Below are 16,686 nucleotides of genomic sequence, written 5' to 3' on the forward strand. Positions count from 1 at the left end.
CATCTGTAGATAAGGTAGAGTCTAAAATCCTAGTAGCTCCGCCCACACCAGAGTCCGATCACATGGTCATGACGTCATCAGAGGTCCTTTAGCATACTAGGATTTAGTATCTACCCTGCAGATGAGTGGCCAGGATTCATTATGTCTTATGGAAGATGTCTGTTGTATGGAGGAGAGGAAGCTACAGTAACTTGACACACACAGGCCCCTTCCTTTAGTTACTCTGCCTAGTAATGTCAGGATATTTGGGGTTATTAATTTAGTTTCAGTAACTCCATGTGCCTCACATTAATAGCAGTTAACCCCATCATGTCTCTCATATTAACCCCTGTGTGCCCCATATAAGGGTTACTAATATGTGAGACACATGAGGGTACTAATGAAGGACCTTAATTATGAAGATACCTAATTATTACCTCCATATGTCCCACATATCAGTAACTCTTATGTGAAGCACACGGGGTTAATGTGAGGGACATGATGGGGTTAACTGCTATTACTATGATCCACATGGAGTTACTAAGCTGTAATGCACATGACCAGACTTTTTATGTGCAATGGTGGATTTCCCCCTCGGCTTATACTCGAGTCAATAAGTTTTTCCAGTTTTTTTGTGGTAAAATTAGGGGTTTTGGCTTATATTCTGGTCGGCTTATACTCGAGTATATACGGTATGTTTTTTTAAAATAAATTTACACCATGTTTTAACATGGACTAATAAAGATATGTTTGTATAATCTGCGGAGTGTTGGGTATATCTTCTACTATCTCAATATATCTTTGGCCTAGCAGAGACTCTCCCCATCCCTTCCCAAGCACAGCTATATTTTTTTGGAGGAGAGGCGCAATTTACCGATTCCCTGGGTATGGTGAGCTGAACTCCTTTTTTTCTTTTCTATGATATGCTGATGGTCTTTTTCAAAGGCAACTGTATAGAACATTCTTACCCTTGTATTATCTCTAATATCTAAAGCTTTGTCACAATACAAAAAAAAAAAAGATCTTACCACAACAGCAGTCATTACAAATATACGATCCCTATTAGTGCACGGGGATACGAATTGGGGTTAGAGAGTAACTTCCACCTTTACTTGAAAGCCCTCTAAGAGCCGGAATTCCAACTGACTTAACAGGACCTAAAATGATGGAAAGAAAAAAAAAAACAACACACCTGAGTGAAGCATTACTTCTTCATGTTCTATAATTAATATATGGCTATATGAACACATAAAAAAATGATAATATAGATATATAGAACAGGTTAATCGGTATGAGCTCCCTGATTTCTACAGGTGCTGTCTTACCATACAACACTGAACCAGCAGAGAATCTAAGAGGCTTTGGCCTATTAAACAATGCTGATACATCTTGATGGTCTAGAATTAAATCTGTGCTAGCTATGGTTGGCATAGAGTTCAGCTATAACCAACGCCAATATTTAGACAAAGCCTACCTTGATCCTGCTGCGTTCTGACCACTGTCTTTGGTGGCAAGCAGGGTGCAAAAACATCAAAGTGGTGCATCTCTGCTGCAATTCACAGCTGTGCACCAAAGACGCTGCACAATAATTTGTGACTTCTTGCCTCTCGAGAGTTGAAGAAGGATTACGTGAGAGGGGGCACCATTAGTCCAACAAAACATTTATGTTTTGGGTCTATAGCAGAAGTTCCCAAACTTTTTTTCTCGTAGACCACTTTCAAAATTTTATTGGTTTCGATGGATCTCCTGCTGCTACATTTCTACCATATTCCCAAAACTCGGCAAAAAATGTGAAGATTAGCTCTAACAATGGAAATTTGCGTTGCGGCTGAGTTCCCTGGGGGTCCACCTGGACCACTTTGGGAATCACTGGTCTATAGCAATGAAACTCTAAAAATCTCAACCCCAAATAGCAGGCCAACAAAAATAAACCCTAGAAATTGTGATATGGTCCAGAAACGGATAGCTAGCATGTTGGGATGAATTGTAAAAGTCTTGAAAAATAAGGGTGAACTCTGGAAATATTTCGTCTTTGGATAAACTTCATGCATTTGTCAAAAAAAGTGTAAAACTTCTGAAATGTTTATAATTGTAATTCAATAACCATCGAAAAATCTGACTAATATATCTAAAAACACTGAAGCAGCAAACTTTGTGAAAACCAAAATTTGTGTCAGTCACAACATTTTTGACAGCGACTGTACAACATAAAGCATGTTTGAGATTTAGACCTGTCTGAGTGATATAACAAGAAATAGAGACATGTCAATTAAATCCGTTTGGGTGGGTTTAGAAACTGGACGAGTGACCAGCAAACATACAGCCTGCAAAACATTACAATTTTTTTTTTCTATTTTAAGGGTCATCACGTCTCATACATGGGAATAGATAGCTAGAATGATCTATAAATCAAATATAAGAATCAAGTGGAAGTTGAAGGTCGTGAAATTTAATGACAGGTTTTGTACACCCACCTACCCCACGTTAAACCTAAGATGGGGTGTGAAGTCTTATGTGGCAAAAGTTACATGTGCAAAGAATCTAGCATGGAAGTCCTGAAACCAAAATCATCTACTAGTACATCTATTAATACAGAACATTGTCATTAGAGTCCTTTCTAATGTGATTCCATAATGGGAAATGTAAAAAAGCAAAAACTATCCGTAAATGAGAAATGTGGCTGTAGTCTGTCATGAATATTCATGGTCAAAAAATTACACTTCTCTTATTACCACCTAGTAATGTATGTCTTTGGAGTTGAGTGATCCAAATACTGCATATAGGGGTTTCCTGGTATGGTGAAGTGCACATCACAGACTTTTTTTTTTTTTTACCTTATCACTTTTTTGGATATTCAATACAAGATTCCAAGTATATATTCCCATATTCTACAAAATAAACTTTTTTTTTTTTTTTACTGCACAATGAATTACAATAAGTTAACGGTCTTACCTAACTGGAATTTTGGGCATTCACTCTGCATCTTTCCCATGTCTGAAATCTCTGGTTTAGATCTTTTTGTTTCTACATACAGTCTCAGTTTCGAAAGCTGTTTCCGTCTTTCAAGTAATGATGATCTGGAATGACTATTAGAAGGTGGATTGAATCTTTTCGATCTCCGTAGGGCCATTTTAAAGTTGCATCTTTTACTAGGGGAATTTTTGATTTCGCTCAAAGTACATGCACACCTGGAAAGAGACTTGTTCATTCGAAGACAATACCTTGTGGTAAAACCCCTTTTTAATTTCCATTCTGAATTATGTTTGCTTTTACCAACTGTATTTCCAGAATGGGGCTCTCTATAGGCACAGGACATTTTACTTTCAACATCACGAAGTTTAGTTAGAAAAACTTTACAATCTTGCATGTTTGACTTGCTGCTACAACACATATATATGTTTTTTGGCTTAGATTTAGGCTTATTTTCAACTAATATGGTTTGATTTTTAGAACAACCCAAATAATCAATGTCCATTATGGATTTGGGTATAGTACTGGCTACTTGGCACGCAACACTTTTCACATGAATGTTGGCTGAATGGGCAAGTTCTTCGACTGATATTTCGGAAATGGTTGACTGTTTTTCTGAAAAAACTTTGTTGACAACTTCATGTTTTCCAGAACCTGCAAATTTTACACAGACATCTTGACTTTGATCAGTCTTGCTCTGTAAATTGTTTGGAATCTGGCCAACTTTACTTTTTGCGATTTTTGAAACATCGAGAAGCTTTGTTAATGTTTCTGATGTAGTGGACTGAGCACATTTTTCAAAGTCTTTTTTAGACCTGCACGAATTAATGCTGGGTTTCTTTGCTTTTGTTGTAGGTGCCTTCCTATTAATTTTCTGAAGAGGGCTTCGAGCATTAGCTTTTCTCACTATTGAAAGGGATTGTGTTTCTGTTGTTTGCATAAACCAGGCAGCAAGGTCACTTATGTCACATTTTTTCTGAAACAGCATCTGAACAGGTGACCTCGTTTCTGAGCTACAAATTTTCAAGGTTGACAAAGATTGTGCTTCATTATCTTCTTCCCTATTGTTCTTGCGGAGCCATGTATTTGCTATTTGTTCATACTTTTTTTCTAAATCATTTAACAAAGACTCTTTGGAAGTTGATGCAGACCACCACTTAAGAACTGTATTAGGCTGTGGATTTATATTTGAAGTACAATTTCCATCTTTGTTCCCAGTGCATTTTGTATCTATCAAAGGAAGTTTACATTGTTGTTTAGAACTTCTTAACCTATTTTTGTACATTCTACATTTGTTGAGATGCAACTTTTTTGATTTATGACGTAAGGCACTCCTAAACGAAAAATTAGATGATGGAAAACAGGTAAAAGTTGATGCGAAGAGATTACTAGATCTGGTGTTATAATTTGAACTTTTCCTAATCATTTTCCTAATCCTTAAAGAGCCCCGAGTCAATTTCTGTTTCATGACAGTCTTTTGGTTTTGCTCTTGTTCTGCCCCATCACTTTCTTCTTTTTCAGTATGCTCTGCATTAGCTTCATCAAGGGTTTGCCCTTCTTCCTGTGAAATGGATTCATCGTTCCTACACACATTTGGGACATCCGAAAGCTCTCTCAGACGTTTAGAAATCCTTCGACAATTCAGAGATTCAGATTCACGTACATGTAGATTCCTTTCAGAAGATCTCAGGAATCTTTCCACTTTTTTGATGCTCAAGCGGGTAGCTGACCCTTTATTTTGAACAATGTATGTTTTGGTAATCCTAGACTTCTCAAAGTTTGAAGAAGGATATTTGTTATTTTCAGCAGTTTTGTTGGCAAAGACGACGTCATCACTTCCTGCAAATGTTTCCTGTGAACGCTTTTTGTGTTGACCTTCAATGGATCTTTCAGTGCTTTTAGAAACTGAATATGTAGGTTTCTTGCATCTTGTCATTTTCTTTTCAAAATTATTTTGATCGGAACAATCTGACAATATTGAAGGGCCATTTTGTGCAGTAGTTTTCGGTTCGAGTGGACTTGGAGGTGTTATGTTCTTGCAAACCCTATTGTGAATGCTGTTAAGACTTAAATTGTCAGAAACCTTGATGGCTTCAGGTTTATTCACTGGAGTATATTCAGAGCTTAAAGTGTATTTAACTCCATCTTCACTTTCTACCTTAGACACAAACATAAGCTTTATTGGGCTAAAGTACAAATTATCTGAAGAAGTGGTTGGTGTTGCTGCCTTGCTTATTGTCTCATTGGTATCTTCTACAGGTGCACAGTTTGTCTGTGCTGCTGATGTTGATCTGAGAGAGTTGCTTTGCCTCACATTGGATGATGTATTTTGTGGCACAGAACTTGGTATAACTTTGTATAGGTTTGTATTTTTTGATTTCCATCCATCTGTTGAGTTTATTGTGTTGTAAGATGAAAGTCTGGAAGCTGCTAGGCGCTCTACTACTACTTTTAAATGAATGTTTTTATTTTTTTTAGTAGTTTTTCTAACCTTCACACCATCTGCTTTAAAGTTCTTTAGAATCCCTGAGTTTTTGCGGATTGTACACTTGCAAAATAAGTTACTGTTACCTTGGAAAGAGCAATGTCCATGGGACATGTCACATAGTCTACATTTTCCCAGTATGTTCCTAGAGTATCGTTTAGGTGGAATTATACATTCAAATGGTCCATCTTGATCCATATGCCTCTTAGTCTCCCTCCGTTTCTCATTTACCACCCTTTGTGGTGTAGAATATTTGACTTTGGCAGGTAAACAAAGCTGACTATGTTTAAAACTGTTCACATTTTTAGAAGGTATTTTCAGTGTATGGTGAGGTAGATTTGTTATCTTTTCCTGAACATCGCTCACTGTTTCAGTGCTTTCACAGTCATTCAGGACTAAAACGTCATCATCATGTTCTACAGAAACTGTAATTCCATCATCTGAAGAACCTGGTGACTTCTTCACAAAATTATTTTTTTCCTTAGGAAAAATATCTGTTAACTTATTAAGCTCCCTGGCAAAGTCAATTGTCTGTCCATCAGGTAAAGAGCTATCCAATAGCAACATTTTTTCATTATTTCTGTTAAACCCTGTTTGAACATCTTTTTTCAAGCAATTTTCTTTTCGATTAAGCATTTCAGCAAAACTATTTGTTTCAGAATTAAGAAAGTGCTTTATCAGGCTTCCAAAATTTACACAACTAGATGTGGATGAGTCAAGAGTGTTCTTTTGTAGGTCTTCTTCGTTAGGTTTTAGTCGGTTTTGCTTTTCATTAGAACGTGACTCTTTAAATGTCAAATTTTTTATTACAGTCATATAATTTCCATCTGATGTATTACCTTTTGTTTGGCAGCATTTGCTTGTCATTTTCATTCGACATCCTGAATGAGTACATCTACAACGTAAGCCATTTCTTATGGTCCTTTTCAAATCAGTCACAGTTCTTTGTGCTTTTAACTTTGACGAAGATGAAGAAAAGCGTAATTTTCTTTGGCTTGTGGAATGGTTAGAACTTAAACAGTCAAAACATACAGATTGTTTCTTCTCTTTTGAACATGTTTTTATGCAGTGCAAAAGTTGATCACTTAGATGAACCTTTTCATTTTTATGTAGGTTCAGTTTAACAGATCCTAAATTCAAGTTAGGCAAGGTAAATCGCAAATCCTTTAGACAAACCATAAGGTAAGGGAAATTTATTTCTTGAATCTTCCCGTTTATCTTGACGCTCTTCGTAGATTTTTGGCTTGTGCATATTCGACAAGTAGCAAATGAAGTGGTTGGACTTTTAGACATCTGTTCAGCAGACTGACTTTGTACAATGCTATGACACACTTGCGAACAGGATTCTTGTTCTTCTTTTAAAAATTTCAGTAAACCAATTAGTTGTTGTTGATGGTATAAGCACCATGATGCTAAGACTTTAAATAAAGTTGTGTTTTCCTTTGTGGACTTTTTCATCCTTCTTAAAAAGTAGCCATTCATGACCCTGTAAAAAAAGAATGGTGAAAAACAATTCTTAGCAGCTGTAATATAACATTTCAGGACTACACAGTCAGCAGTTAATCTAACCATTCTCCAGAATGGAGGTTTGGAGGTTTCTTAACTTTTAATTGTATGTAATTAGAATGACACTACTATAAAGTTAAAATAAAGCGTCTAGGCTCAGAATCCAACACATTACTACTACACTTTTACTGTAACTCTTCAGGCTCTCTGCAAGGAAGGAGTTTTCAACTGCAAAAATCAAAGGTCATTTTGAAGAAAAATTTGGGTTTCAAGAAAATGACCCAAATCTAAAAATAAATCTAACTTAAGTATAAGTGTCTAAGAGCTGAGATAGTCAAAAAATTCTTTAAAAGGGGGGGATAGAAATACCTGTAGTTGACTTCTGAGAATTTTACCCTAAGAAAATTTGTTGACTGGACGTCTTGAAAGCCTTGAGCGAACACGATACCCATCCATTTTGATAATTATCTGCACATAATTAAATGCAGACTATGGCAGTCTAGAGCAGTTGGCCTGTTTTTTTTTTTTTTTTTTTTTTTTTTTACAAACTACCGTATATACTCAAGTATAAGCAGACCCGAATATAAGCCGAGACCCCTAATTTTACCACAAAAAAACGGGAAAATTTATTGACTCGAGTAAAAGCCGAAGGGGGGGAAATGCAGCAGCTACTGGAAAATTTCAAAAATGAAAACGGTCAGAGTTTTTGGGTGCAGTAGTTTCTGGGTGCTCCCTTCCCTGAGCTTGAGGACAGGGTTTTTTTTTTCCCCCACTTGGAATTCAGCCTGGCTGAATATAGGGTATCTGCAGTGCTCCTATTAGCCCCTGCAAATACCCTATATTCAGTAGACCGGGCAGTTTCAGACACAGGGATACCTAATGTGTATGTGTTTCACAGCAATTTTCTACTTTTATATGTATTCTAGGGAAAGGAGTGATTTACAACGTTTATTTTTTTTTATTACCGTATATACTTGAGTATAAGCCGACCCCCCTAATTTTACCACAAAAAACTGGGAAAACTTATTGACTCGAGTATAAGCCTAGGGGGGAAATGCAGCAGCTACTGGAAAATTTCAAAAATTAAAATTGAGTTTTTGGGTGGAGTAGACGCTGAGGAAGGGGAGGGGGTGTTTTGGTTGTCTATCTGCCCCTTCCCTGAGCTTGAGGATTGTTTTTTTTTTCCCCCACTTGGAATTCAGCCTGGCTGAATATAGGGTATCTGCTGAATTCCAAGTGGGGGAAAAAAAACAACTCAGTCTCGGGGAAGGGGCAGTTGGACAACTTTTTTTTCCCTGCTACGGCATTTACCCTTACAGGAAAAATATATTTATAGATTTGTAGAGCGAGCGATTTTGGACACAGGGATAACTAATGTGTATGTGTTTCACAGTATTAACAGTATTAGTTTTATATGTGTTCTAGGGAAAGGGGGAGGATTTGAATTTTTACCTTTTTTATACTAATACTTTATTTTTATTTTATTTTTTTTATTTATTTATTAATCATTATATTATTATTTTACATTTATTAGACCCCCTAGGGGTCTGATCACTAATGCAATGCATTGCAATACATTGCAAAAATTGTCATTTCTTTTGCAGGCTGCATAGAGCAGCCTGCAAAAGAGAAGCACTGCCAGCCGGGGAGCCTTTACAGGAGCTCTGAGGGGAATCCTCAGCCAGCCGGATCTGAAGGAGAACTGCAGCCGGCTGCCAGCAGGAGTGCTGAGGGGAATCCCCGGCAGAAGCGCTTCTGCCGGTGGCCGGCCACAGTTCCTATCTAAAGGATCGCACTTGAGAGAGCGGTCGCGCCCCCTCCGTCCTTCCTCCAGCAGCATGGCAGCACCTGCCCGGACTCCTCGTACCGGGACATCGTAGAGCATCTCCGCTGTAACACTTACAGCAGAGATGCCCTAGCTCCCCATGCCTGCAATCTCTGATTGCAGGCATGATTGAAGGGAGCTCCGAAGCAGAGCGGCGCCATTATAGTTACAAACCCGGCATCCGCACCCGGCATACAGACACCGGGGCGGGTGCCGGGCCACAGAATCACTGCGCTCATAGCAGGAGCGTAGCGATGCTGTTAATTTCAAACTGCAGAAGTACTTATGGTACTTCTGCTAGCAGGCTCGGAACACAGATACATGCCAGGTGCGGGCCTGAGCTTACGTGGCCACGTCACCCGACGTGTGATGGAGGGGCGGGGTCTGTATTCCGGGCCTGGTAGCAGAAGTACCGTAAGTACTTCTGCAGTTTGAAATGAGCAGCATCGCTACGCTCCTGCTATGAGCGTGGCGATGCTGCGGCCCAGCACCCATCCCGGTGTCTGTATGCCAGGTCCGGATGCCGCGTCTGTAACTATGATATTGCTGAATTACCGTAATGACCTGAGTATAAGCTGAGGCTGACTTTTTCAGCACAATAAATGTGCTGAAAAACTTGGCTTATACTCGAGTATATATGGTATATTTTTTTAAAGCTTTTTTTTCACTATTTTATAGGAGATTCTATACATTACTTTTTTTTTTTGCTTGACTCGACTATAAGCTGTGCTGAAAAACTTGGCTTATACTCGAGTATATACAGTAAGTAACCATTTACACCAGAGGACCCAAACCTTTTCTAGCTTACCGATTGTATTAAAATATGAAAAGTAATATTGTGCCAAACTTAAAGGGATATTCCGGGGACTTTGGTTTTACTTACTTTCTGGTCAAGTTCTATTTCACTTGAACCTTGGGTTTGGGGGCTGGTTTCCACTCAAGGTCATATAGTCAAAACCAGCAACCGAGTTGATCTGCTTTCTCCCTCCTTACAGTGTTCAGTGCAATTCATCTGTACTATGGAGGCTTGCAGCGGTAAAGTTATATTAGTTGAACATATTCTGTTTTAGGATTTTATTTTAAAACGGGGGGTAGTTTAATATAACTTTACCGGTGCCTGAATAGCCTTTTTAAAGGCTATTCACGCATATGTGGGGCTCTATCAGCATAATTTTGCTGATAGAGCCCCTTTAAATACAAAGAGGAGGGAGGAAGTTGACAACTGTACATTACCATTTGCGACTATCAATTTTTTTTTCTTCCAAGTTTGTATAGATGTTGCTCCTATATTCTTATGCACACCAATGAGTAATTTTTGTGAACACGTCACAGACACATGGGTTTTTCTAAGCATTAATTTCATAAGTTCTATGTTGACATTCAGGTAAACTATGTTTTGCTGTTTTATTATCTTGTGCCATAGAGAACAGCAGCCCCTTCAACAAATTCCAAATCATATGTAAATATTTTCTAGTAAAGTTTTTTTAAAGGCCATGTGTAATCATGTGTGAAGAAATTATACAAAGTTAGAGACAGGAAGTCAGTTTTTTTTTTTTTTTTTAATTATGTGGACAAGCCATTGAATTAATTCCTCGTTGTGTGTGGAAGGAGTAGTCAGGGCATTCCTTAGCTCTAAATATCCTTATATTTTCAGTTTCTACTTTATAAGTGACACTTATGTCTATATTTGACAAAATGTTCACTGGTCAAGTAGATTTGTCTAATACATCTAATTAGAAAGATATTTCTTAGGTGAAGATGCTCACTGGTAAACAGTATTATAGAAGGTGATTTGTGTTCTGAAGTTTTAGGCACACTACACTAAAGCAAAGCATCATCATTTATTGTACTAGAGAAGCTAAACTTAAACGGTCACTCACTTTTCAGACAACTTAGACTCATTTCATATAGCCCATCATTCTGGACCAAAACCTAATATACTTTAACTATAGTCTATATTTATTCACTTACCTGGTTTGGCGGAATGTTTTTAACAGTCTCAGGGGTCCAGCGAAGTCATGACCCCTGGATCATGTGATCAGAGGCAACATTCAGCTCCCTGGGTCGCATCGCCTCTCCTCTTTCCCCAATCTCACAGATAATTAACATGAGCTTGGGTTGTAACGTTGCCAGCCAGAACCCCTGGGTCCATCAAAAGCATTCCACAGGACTAGGTAAGTGAGGAAATACTCCCCAGACAACCCTTTTAAATTTGTTGCTGATTTTTTTTTAAATCTCAAATATCTCTATAAAATTCCTGCCACTGGGTGTTTCCCTTATAGCGAATTTGCAGCTCATTCCATTACTAGGGACATTTTGTCTCTATACATGCAAGACAGGATCACAGTGAGTGAAGGGGGAGGTTCTTTTCTTTAGTCACCCAGTGAATACAGATGGGAGGGGTAGAATCTGACAGCCTTCATACACATCTGCAAACTGAGTTCTCTGTGCAAAGGACTGAACATTCTGCAAATCTCACATTTGCCAGCTCTGCTACATTGGGCCGTGTGCTCAGCTCAACTACTCCGGAGTAGTTGAGCTGAGTGTGCAGTATCGTCTGCAGAGTGTAGTTGAGCTGAGTGTGCAGTATCGTCTGCAGAGTGTAGTTGAGCTGAGTGTGCAGTATCGGACAGTTTGCGATGCCCAGTCTCCCTGCCCAGTACCCACCCACACCATAAGCCCCGCCTCTATAATACTAGATGGGGGAGAGGGGCGCAGGGCGCTCTAAAGAACGGACAGAGGACCGGACCAGACCAAGAAGAACAGGGAGCTGCAGGTAAGCGGACACCGGTGGGGGGAGGGGGTTAATCACTACACAGCGTGCTGTGTAGTGAATAGGATCGTCTTTAAAATTCCCAGCTCTGCTTCATCTCCGACGTAGTAATGTCCGATACTGCATACTCAGCTCAACTACTCCGGGGTAGTTGAGCTGAGCGCATGGCCCGATGTAGGAGAGCAGCAGAGAGATGCAGCAGACTAGAGATGCAGAGAGAGATGCAGCAGACTAACACACTCAGCTCTGCTGCATCGGACTGCTAACAACGGCCAGCTCTGCTACATCTCTGGTGTAGCAGCTCTGCACTACTCCCAACCATCCCTCCATCTACTCCTCCTGTTACACACATCTTGTGTGTAGCACAGCTCAGCACACACTCCGCCCTACTACATCTCTACAACAGAGTGTAGAGATGTAGCAGAGCTGAGTGTGTGCTGAGCTCTGTTACACCAGAGATGTGTGTGACAGGAGGAGTAGCTGGAGGGATGGCTGGGTGTAGCAGAGCTGAGCTCTGCTTCATCTCTGGTGTCCGGAGTAGCCGAGTTAACCGCACGGCTAGCTCTGCTCATCTCGCCATAGGAATGCATTGACCAGCGTTGATTGGCCAGTGTACAGCATTTGGCCAATCAACGCTGGTTCTGCCGGAGGAGGCGGAGTCTAAAATTAGACCAGAATGGAAACTGCTGTGGACCTATTTTAGACTCCGCCTCCTCAGGCAGAACCAGCGTTGATTGGCCAAATTCTGTACACTGGCCAATCAACGCTGGTCAATGCATTCCTATGGGAAAAAAGTCAGCTCCGGCATATCGCAAACTGACAAGGATCCCGACATAATAAAGGTACTTGATGCCCCCAAACATGCTTCCCCTGCTGTCCCAGTTGCATTCCAGGGCGTTGGCATCATTTCCTGGGGTGTGATAGTGGACTTAGTGACCCTCCTGAGTCGAATGGTGGGATCCCCTGTAGCAAAGCATTTTCTCCCATAGACTATAATAGGGTTCGATATTCATTCGAATAGTTGAATATTGAGCGGCTATTCGAAACGAATATCTAACATTTTACTGTTCGCTCATCTCTACATAATAACAGTGACCGATTGGCACAGTGGGGTTGAGGGCCCTGCCCGCAAGGGCCTACAATCTATGAGACCGCATGCAGTCATGTTGATGCTTATGGATATTTTACAAAAAAAAAAAATCATATATATATATATATATATATATATATACACACACACACACACACACACACACACACACACACACACACGTCAGGAACGCCCCTTCAAATTCATGATAAAAAGATTAAATTAATTTAGCAGATTGAGTAATTAAATTGAAATGAGATAACTATTATGGCTCCACATCACATTGACACTGCTATAAAAACAGCCACTGCCAAAAAAAAGATGACAAATGAAAGATTCCAGTATCTCTAAGTAAAGCAAAAATTTAAATGTCCATTGATATTACATCTAAAATACTGGAGGGCAAAGTATGTTATACAATAGAGGCATCTACAAATCAAGGTCTAAGCTATCATGTGCATTATTGAATATATGTTTTCCCAAAAGCAAGTACCACTTAACCACTTTGTGAACACGATTTTGCTATATCCCAACAATAGTGTCACATCTGGTATAAGCACTCATTTACTGTTGCAACAAAAATGATCCATGTAAATGCAGTCTGAGGCCAGTTTCAGATGGCAATGATATTAATCGTTGTAGGCTCTTCATTATGTAAGAAAAAATAAATAAACCCTTTGTTAAGGTTTTCCTGATTTAGTCTGGCAGTTCTGATCTTACTCTTGGCACAAAACGCATATCTTTTATATAAGAATATGCCCATCTGAAATGTTTATAATGTCAATCAAAACAGAAAACTTAAGTTTACCTCTTCTCGCCATTTTTTGTTTTTGCCTTTTGTTCTTTAGCACACACCTTCCAATAAGCTTATTTTAAATGTTTCCATTCACAGAGCTATATGAGAGATTTGCGGAATATATTGCACTTCGTGATGGGGTTTGCAACGTTCACTGGTAAAGGTGATATAAACTTTATTTTGCAGGTCAGTATGATTCCAGGGATCTGAAATGTATATAGCTTTTCTTATGTTTTAATACCTTTACAACTATTAGAGTTTGAAAATAAAAATCTCTGCATCACCATATTAGAACATCTATGAGTTGTTTTTTGTTTTTTTTAAATTAATTTTACGCTAAGGCCCCACGGGTCGTATCTGCAGCACTAAAGCGCTGCGGGAAGAACCGCTGCATTGCACTGTATATAGGTTTTCTTATGTTTTAATACCTTTACAACTATTAGAGTTTGAAAATAAAAATCTCTGCATCACCATATTAGAACATCTATGAGTTGTTTTTTGTTTTTTTTTAAATTAATTTTACGCTAAGGCCCCACGGGTCGTATCTGCAGCACTAAAGCGCTGCGGGAAGAACCGCTGCATTGCCGTTCTTTCCGCAGCACTTTCAAGAGAAAGTTCAGAGTTTTCCTCTGCGGACTTTCTCTTAACATTATATCTACAGGAAAGCTGCCGGCGTTTCCGTATATATAATTGACATGCTGCGATTTGCAAAGCCGCAACAGCTTTGCAAATCGCAGCGTGTCTACGCTCCGATCTTTTCCGCAAAGTGGGGATGGGATTCGCATGAATCGCATCCACTTTGCCTGCACTGTACAACTACGCGATTTCTCCCGCAGCGTCTCTGCTGCGGGCAAATCGCGGCGTTTCTGGTCTGTGGGGCCCCGGCCTTACAGAGCTTTTTTGGGGGGCTGTTTTTGAGAGGCAGGCTGCAATTTTATGGATAGAATTTTTTGGATGGCTTTTGGATCACTTTTTATACTATTTTTGGTAGGTGAAGCAGCAAAATAAGTGATTATAGGCATTGTGATTTTTGTTCCATTACTGCATTCACTGAATGGAAGAAATATCTTTCTATATTTTGGCTATTATTCAATGCCATGATACCTAATATTTTTAAATTTAATTTAAATTTTATTTGTAAAAAAGGGACTATTTTTACACACCATGAGCCACGTTGTTCACTCGCCATACATACTAGAGCAGTGGGTGTATGTACTGCAGTGCTGCCTCAGAGACACCTTCTGAGCTAATCCTAAGGATAAGCCATCAATTGTAACACTAGATAGGATAACCCCTGAAAGTATTATTCAATCGCTTAAAGAGGACCTTTCATCAGATTGGGCACAGGCAGTTCTATATACTGCTGGAAAGCTGACAGTGCGCTGAATTCAGCGCACTGTCGGCTTTCCCGATCTGTGCCCTGGGTAAAGCGCTATCGGTCCCGGTACCATAGCACTTTACAGTCAGAAGGGCGTTCCTGACACTGTCGCGCTGTACAGTCATGGCCAAAAGTTTTGAGAATGATACAAATATTATATTGTCACATGATCTGCTGCCCTCTGGTTTTTATGTGTGTTTGTCAGATGTTTTTATCACATACAGAAATATAATTGCAATCATATTATGAGTAACAAAAGCTTACACTCACCGGCCACTTTATTAGGTACACCTGTCCAACTGCTCGTTAACACTTAATTTCTAATCAGCCAATCACATGGCGGCAACTCAGTGCATTTAGGCATGTAGACATGGTCAAGACAATCTCCTGCAGATCAAACCGAGCATCAGTATGGGGAAGAAAGGTGATTTGAGTGCCTTTGAACGTGGCATGGTTGTTGGTGCCAGAAGGGCTGGTCTGAGTATTTCAGAAACTGCTGATCTACTGGGATTTTCACGCACAACCATCTCTAGGGTTTACAGAGAATGGTCCGAAAAAGAAAAAACATCCAGTGAGCGGCAGTTCTGTGGGCGGAAATGCGTTGTTGATGCCAGAGGTCAGAGGAGAATGGCCAGACTGGTTCGAGCTGATAGAAAGGCAACAGTGACTCAAATAGCCACCCGTTACAACCAAGGTAGCCAGAAGAGCATCTCTGAACGCACAGTACGTCGAACTTTGAGGCAGATGGGCTACAGCAGCAGAAGACCACACCGGGTGCCACTCCTTTCAGCTAAGAACAGGAAACTGAGGCTACAATTTGCACAAGCTCATCGAAATTGGACAATTGAAGATTGGAAAAACGTTGCCTGGTCTGATGAGTCTCGATTTCTGCTGCGACATTCGGATGGTAGGGTCAGAATTTGGCGTCAACAACATGAAAGCATGGATCCATCCTGCCTTGTATCAACGGTTCAGGCTGGTGGTGGTGGTGTCATGGTGTGGGGAATATTTTCTTGGCACTCTTTGGGCCCCTTGGTACCAATTGAGCATCATTGCAACGCCAAAGCCTACCTGAGTATTGTTGCTTACCATGTCCATCCCTTTATGACCACAATGTACCCAACATCTGATGGCTACTTTCAGCAGGATAATGCGCCATGTCATAAAGCTGGAATAATATCAGACTGGTTTCTTGAACATGACAATGAGTTCACTGTACTCCAATGGCCTCCACAGTCACCAGATCTCAATCCAATAGAGCATCTTTGGGATGTGGTGGAACGGGAGATTCGCATCATGGATGTGCAGCCGACAAATCTGCGACAACTGTGTGATGCCATCATGTCAATATGGACCAAAATCTCTGAGAAATGCTTCCAGCACCTTGTTGAATCTATGCCACGAAGAATTGAGGCAGTTCTGAAGGCAAAAGGGGGTCCAACCCGTTACTAGCATGGTATACCTAATAAAGTGGCCGGTGAGTGTATATTGACAGTTAGAATGAGTTAATGCAGCAAGTCAATATTTGCAGTGTTGACCCTTCTTCTTCAGGACCTCTGCAATTCTCCCTGGCATGCTCTCAATCAACTTCTGGACCAAATCCTGACTGATAGCAGTCCATTCTTGCACAATCAATGCTTGCATTTTGTCAGAATTTGTAGGTTTTTGTTTGTTCACCCGTCTCTTGAGGATTGACCACAAGTTCTCAATGGGTTTAAGATCTGGGAGTTTCCAGGCCATGGACCCAAAATCTCTATGTTTTGTTCCCTGAGCCATTTAGTTATCACCTTTGCTTTATGGCAAGGTGCTCCATCATGCTGGAAAAGGCATTGTTGATGGCCAAACTGCTCTTGGACGGTTGGGAGAAGTTGATCTTGGAGGACA

At 40.0% G+C, this 16,686-nt stretch overlaps 1 protein-coding gene across 1 annotated transcript in view; it reads right to left on the bottom strand.

The window, feature by feature from the left end:
• The window catches only part of LCORL (ligand dependent nuclear receptor corepressor like), a 74,485-nt gene that overhangs the window by 1,847 nt on the left and 55,952 nt on the right, over positions 1 to 16,686 (bottom strand). Inside the window, exons 7-8 of the mRNA XM_075259781.1 lie at positions 2,932 to 6,920; positions 1,008 to 1,136 (exon numbers count right to left, since the gene is read on the bottom strand). Coding sequence (XP_075115882.1) covers positions 1,042 to 1,136; positions 2,932 to 6,920 — 4,084 coding nt within the window. The 3' untranslated portion in view covers positions 1,008 to 1,041. The remainder of the gene's footprint in view (positions 1 to 1,007; positions 1,137 to 2,931; positions 6,921 to 16,686) is intronic.

This window comes from Leptodactylus fuscus, chromosome 1 (assembly GCF_031893055.1).
Source record: "Leptodactylus fuscus isolate aLepFus1 chromosome 1, aLepFus1.hap2, whole genome shotgun sequence".
In the NCBI taxonomy this organism is placed as follows: domain Eukaryota; kingdom Metazoa; phylum Chordata; class Amphibia; order Anura; family Leptodactylidae; genus Leptodactylus; species Leptodactylus fuscus.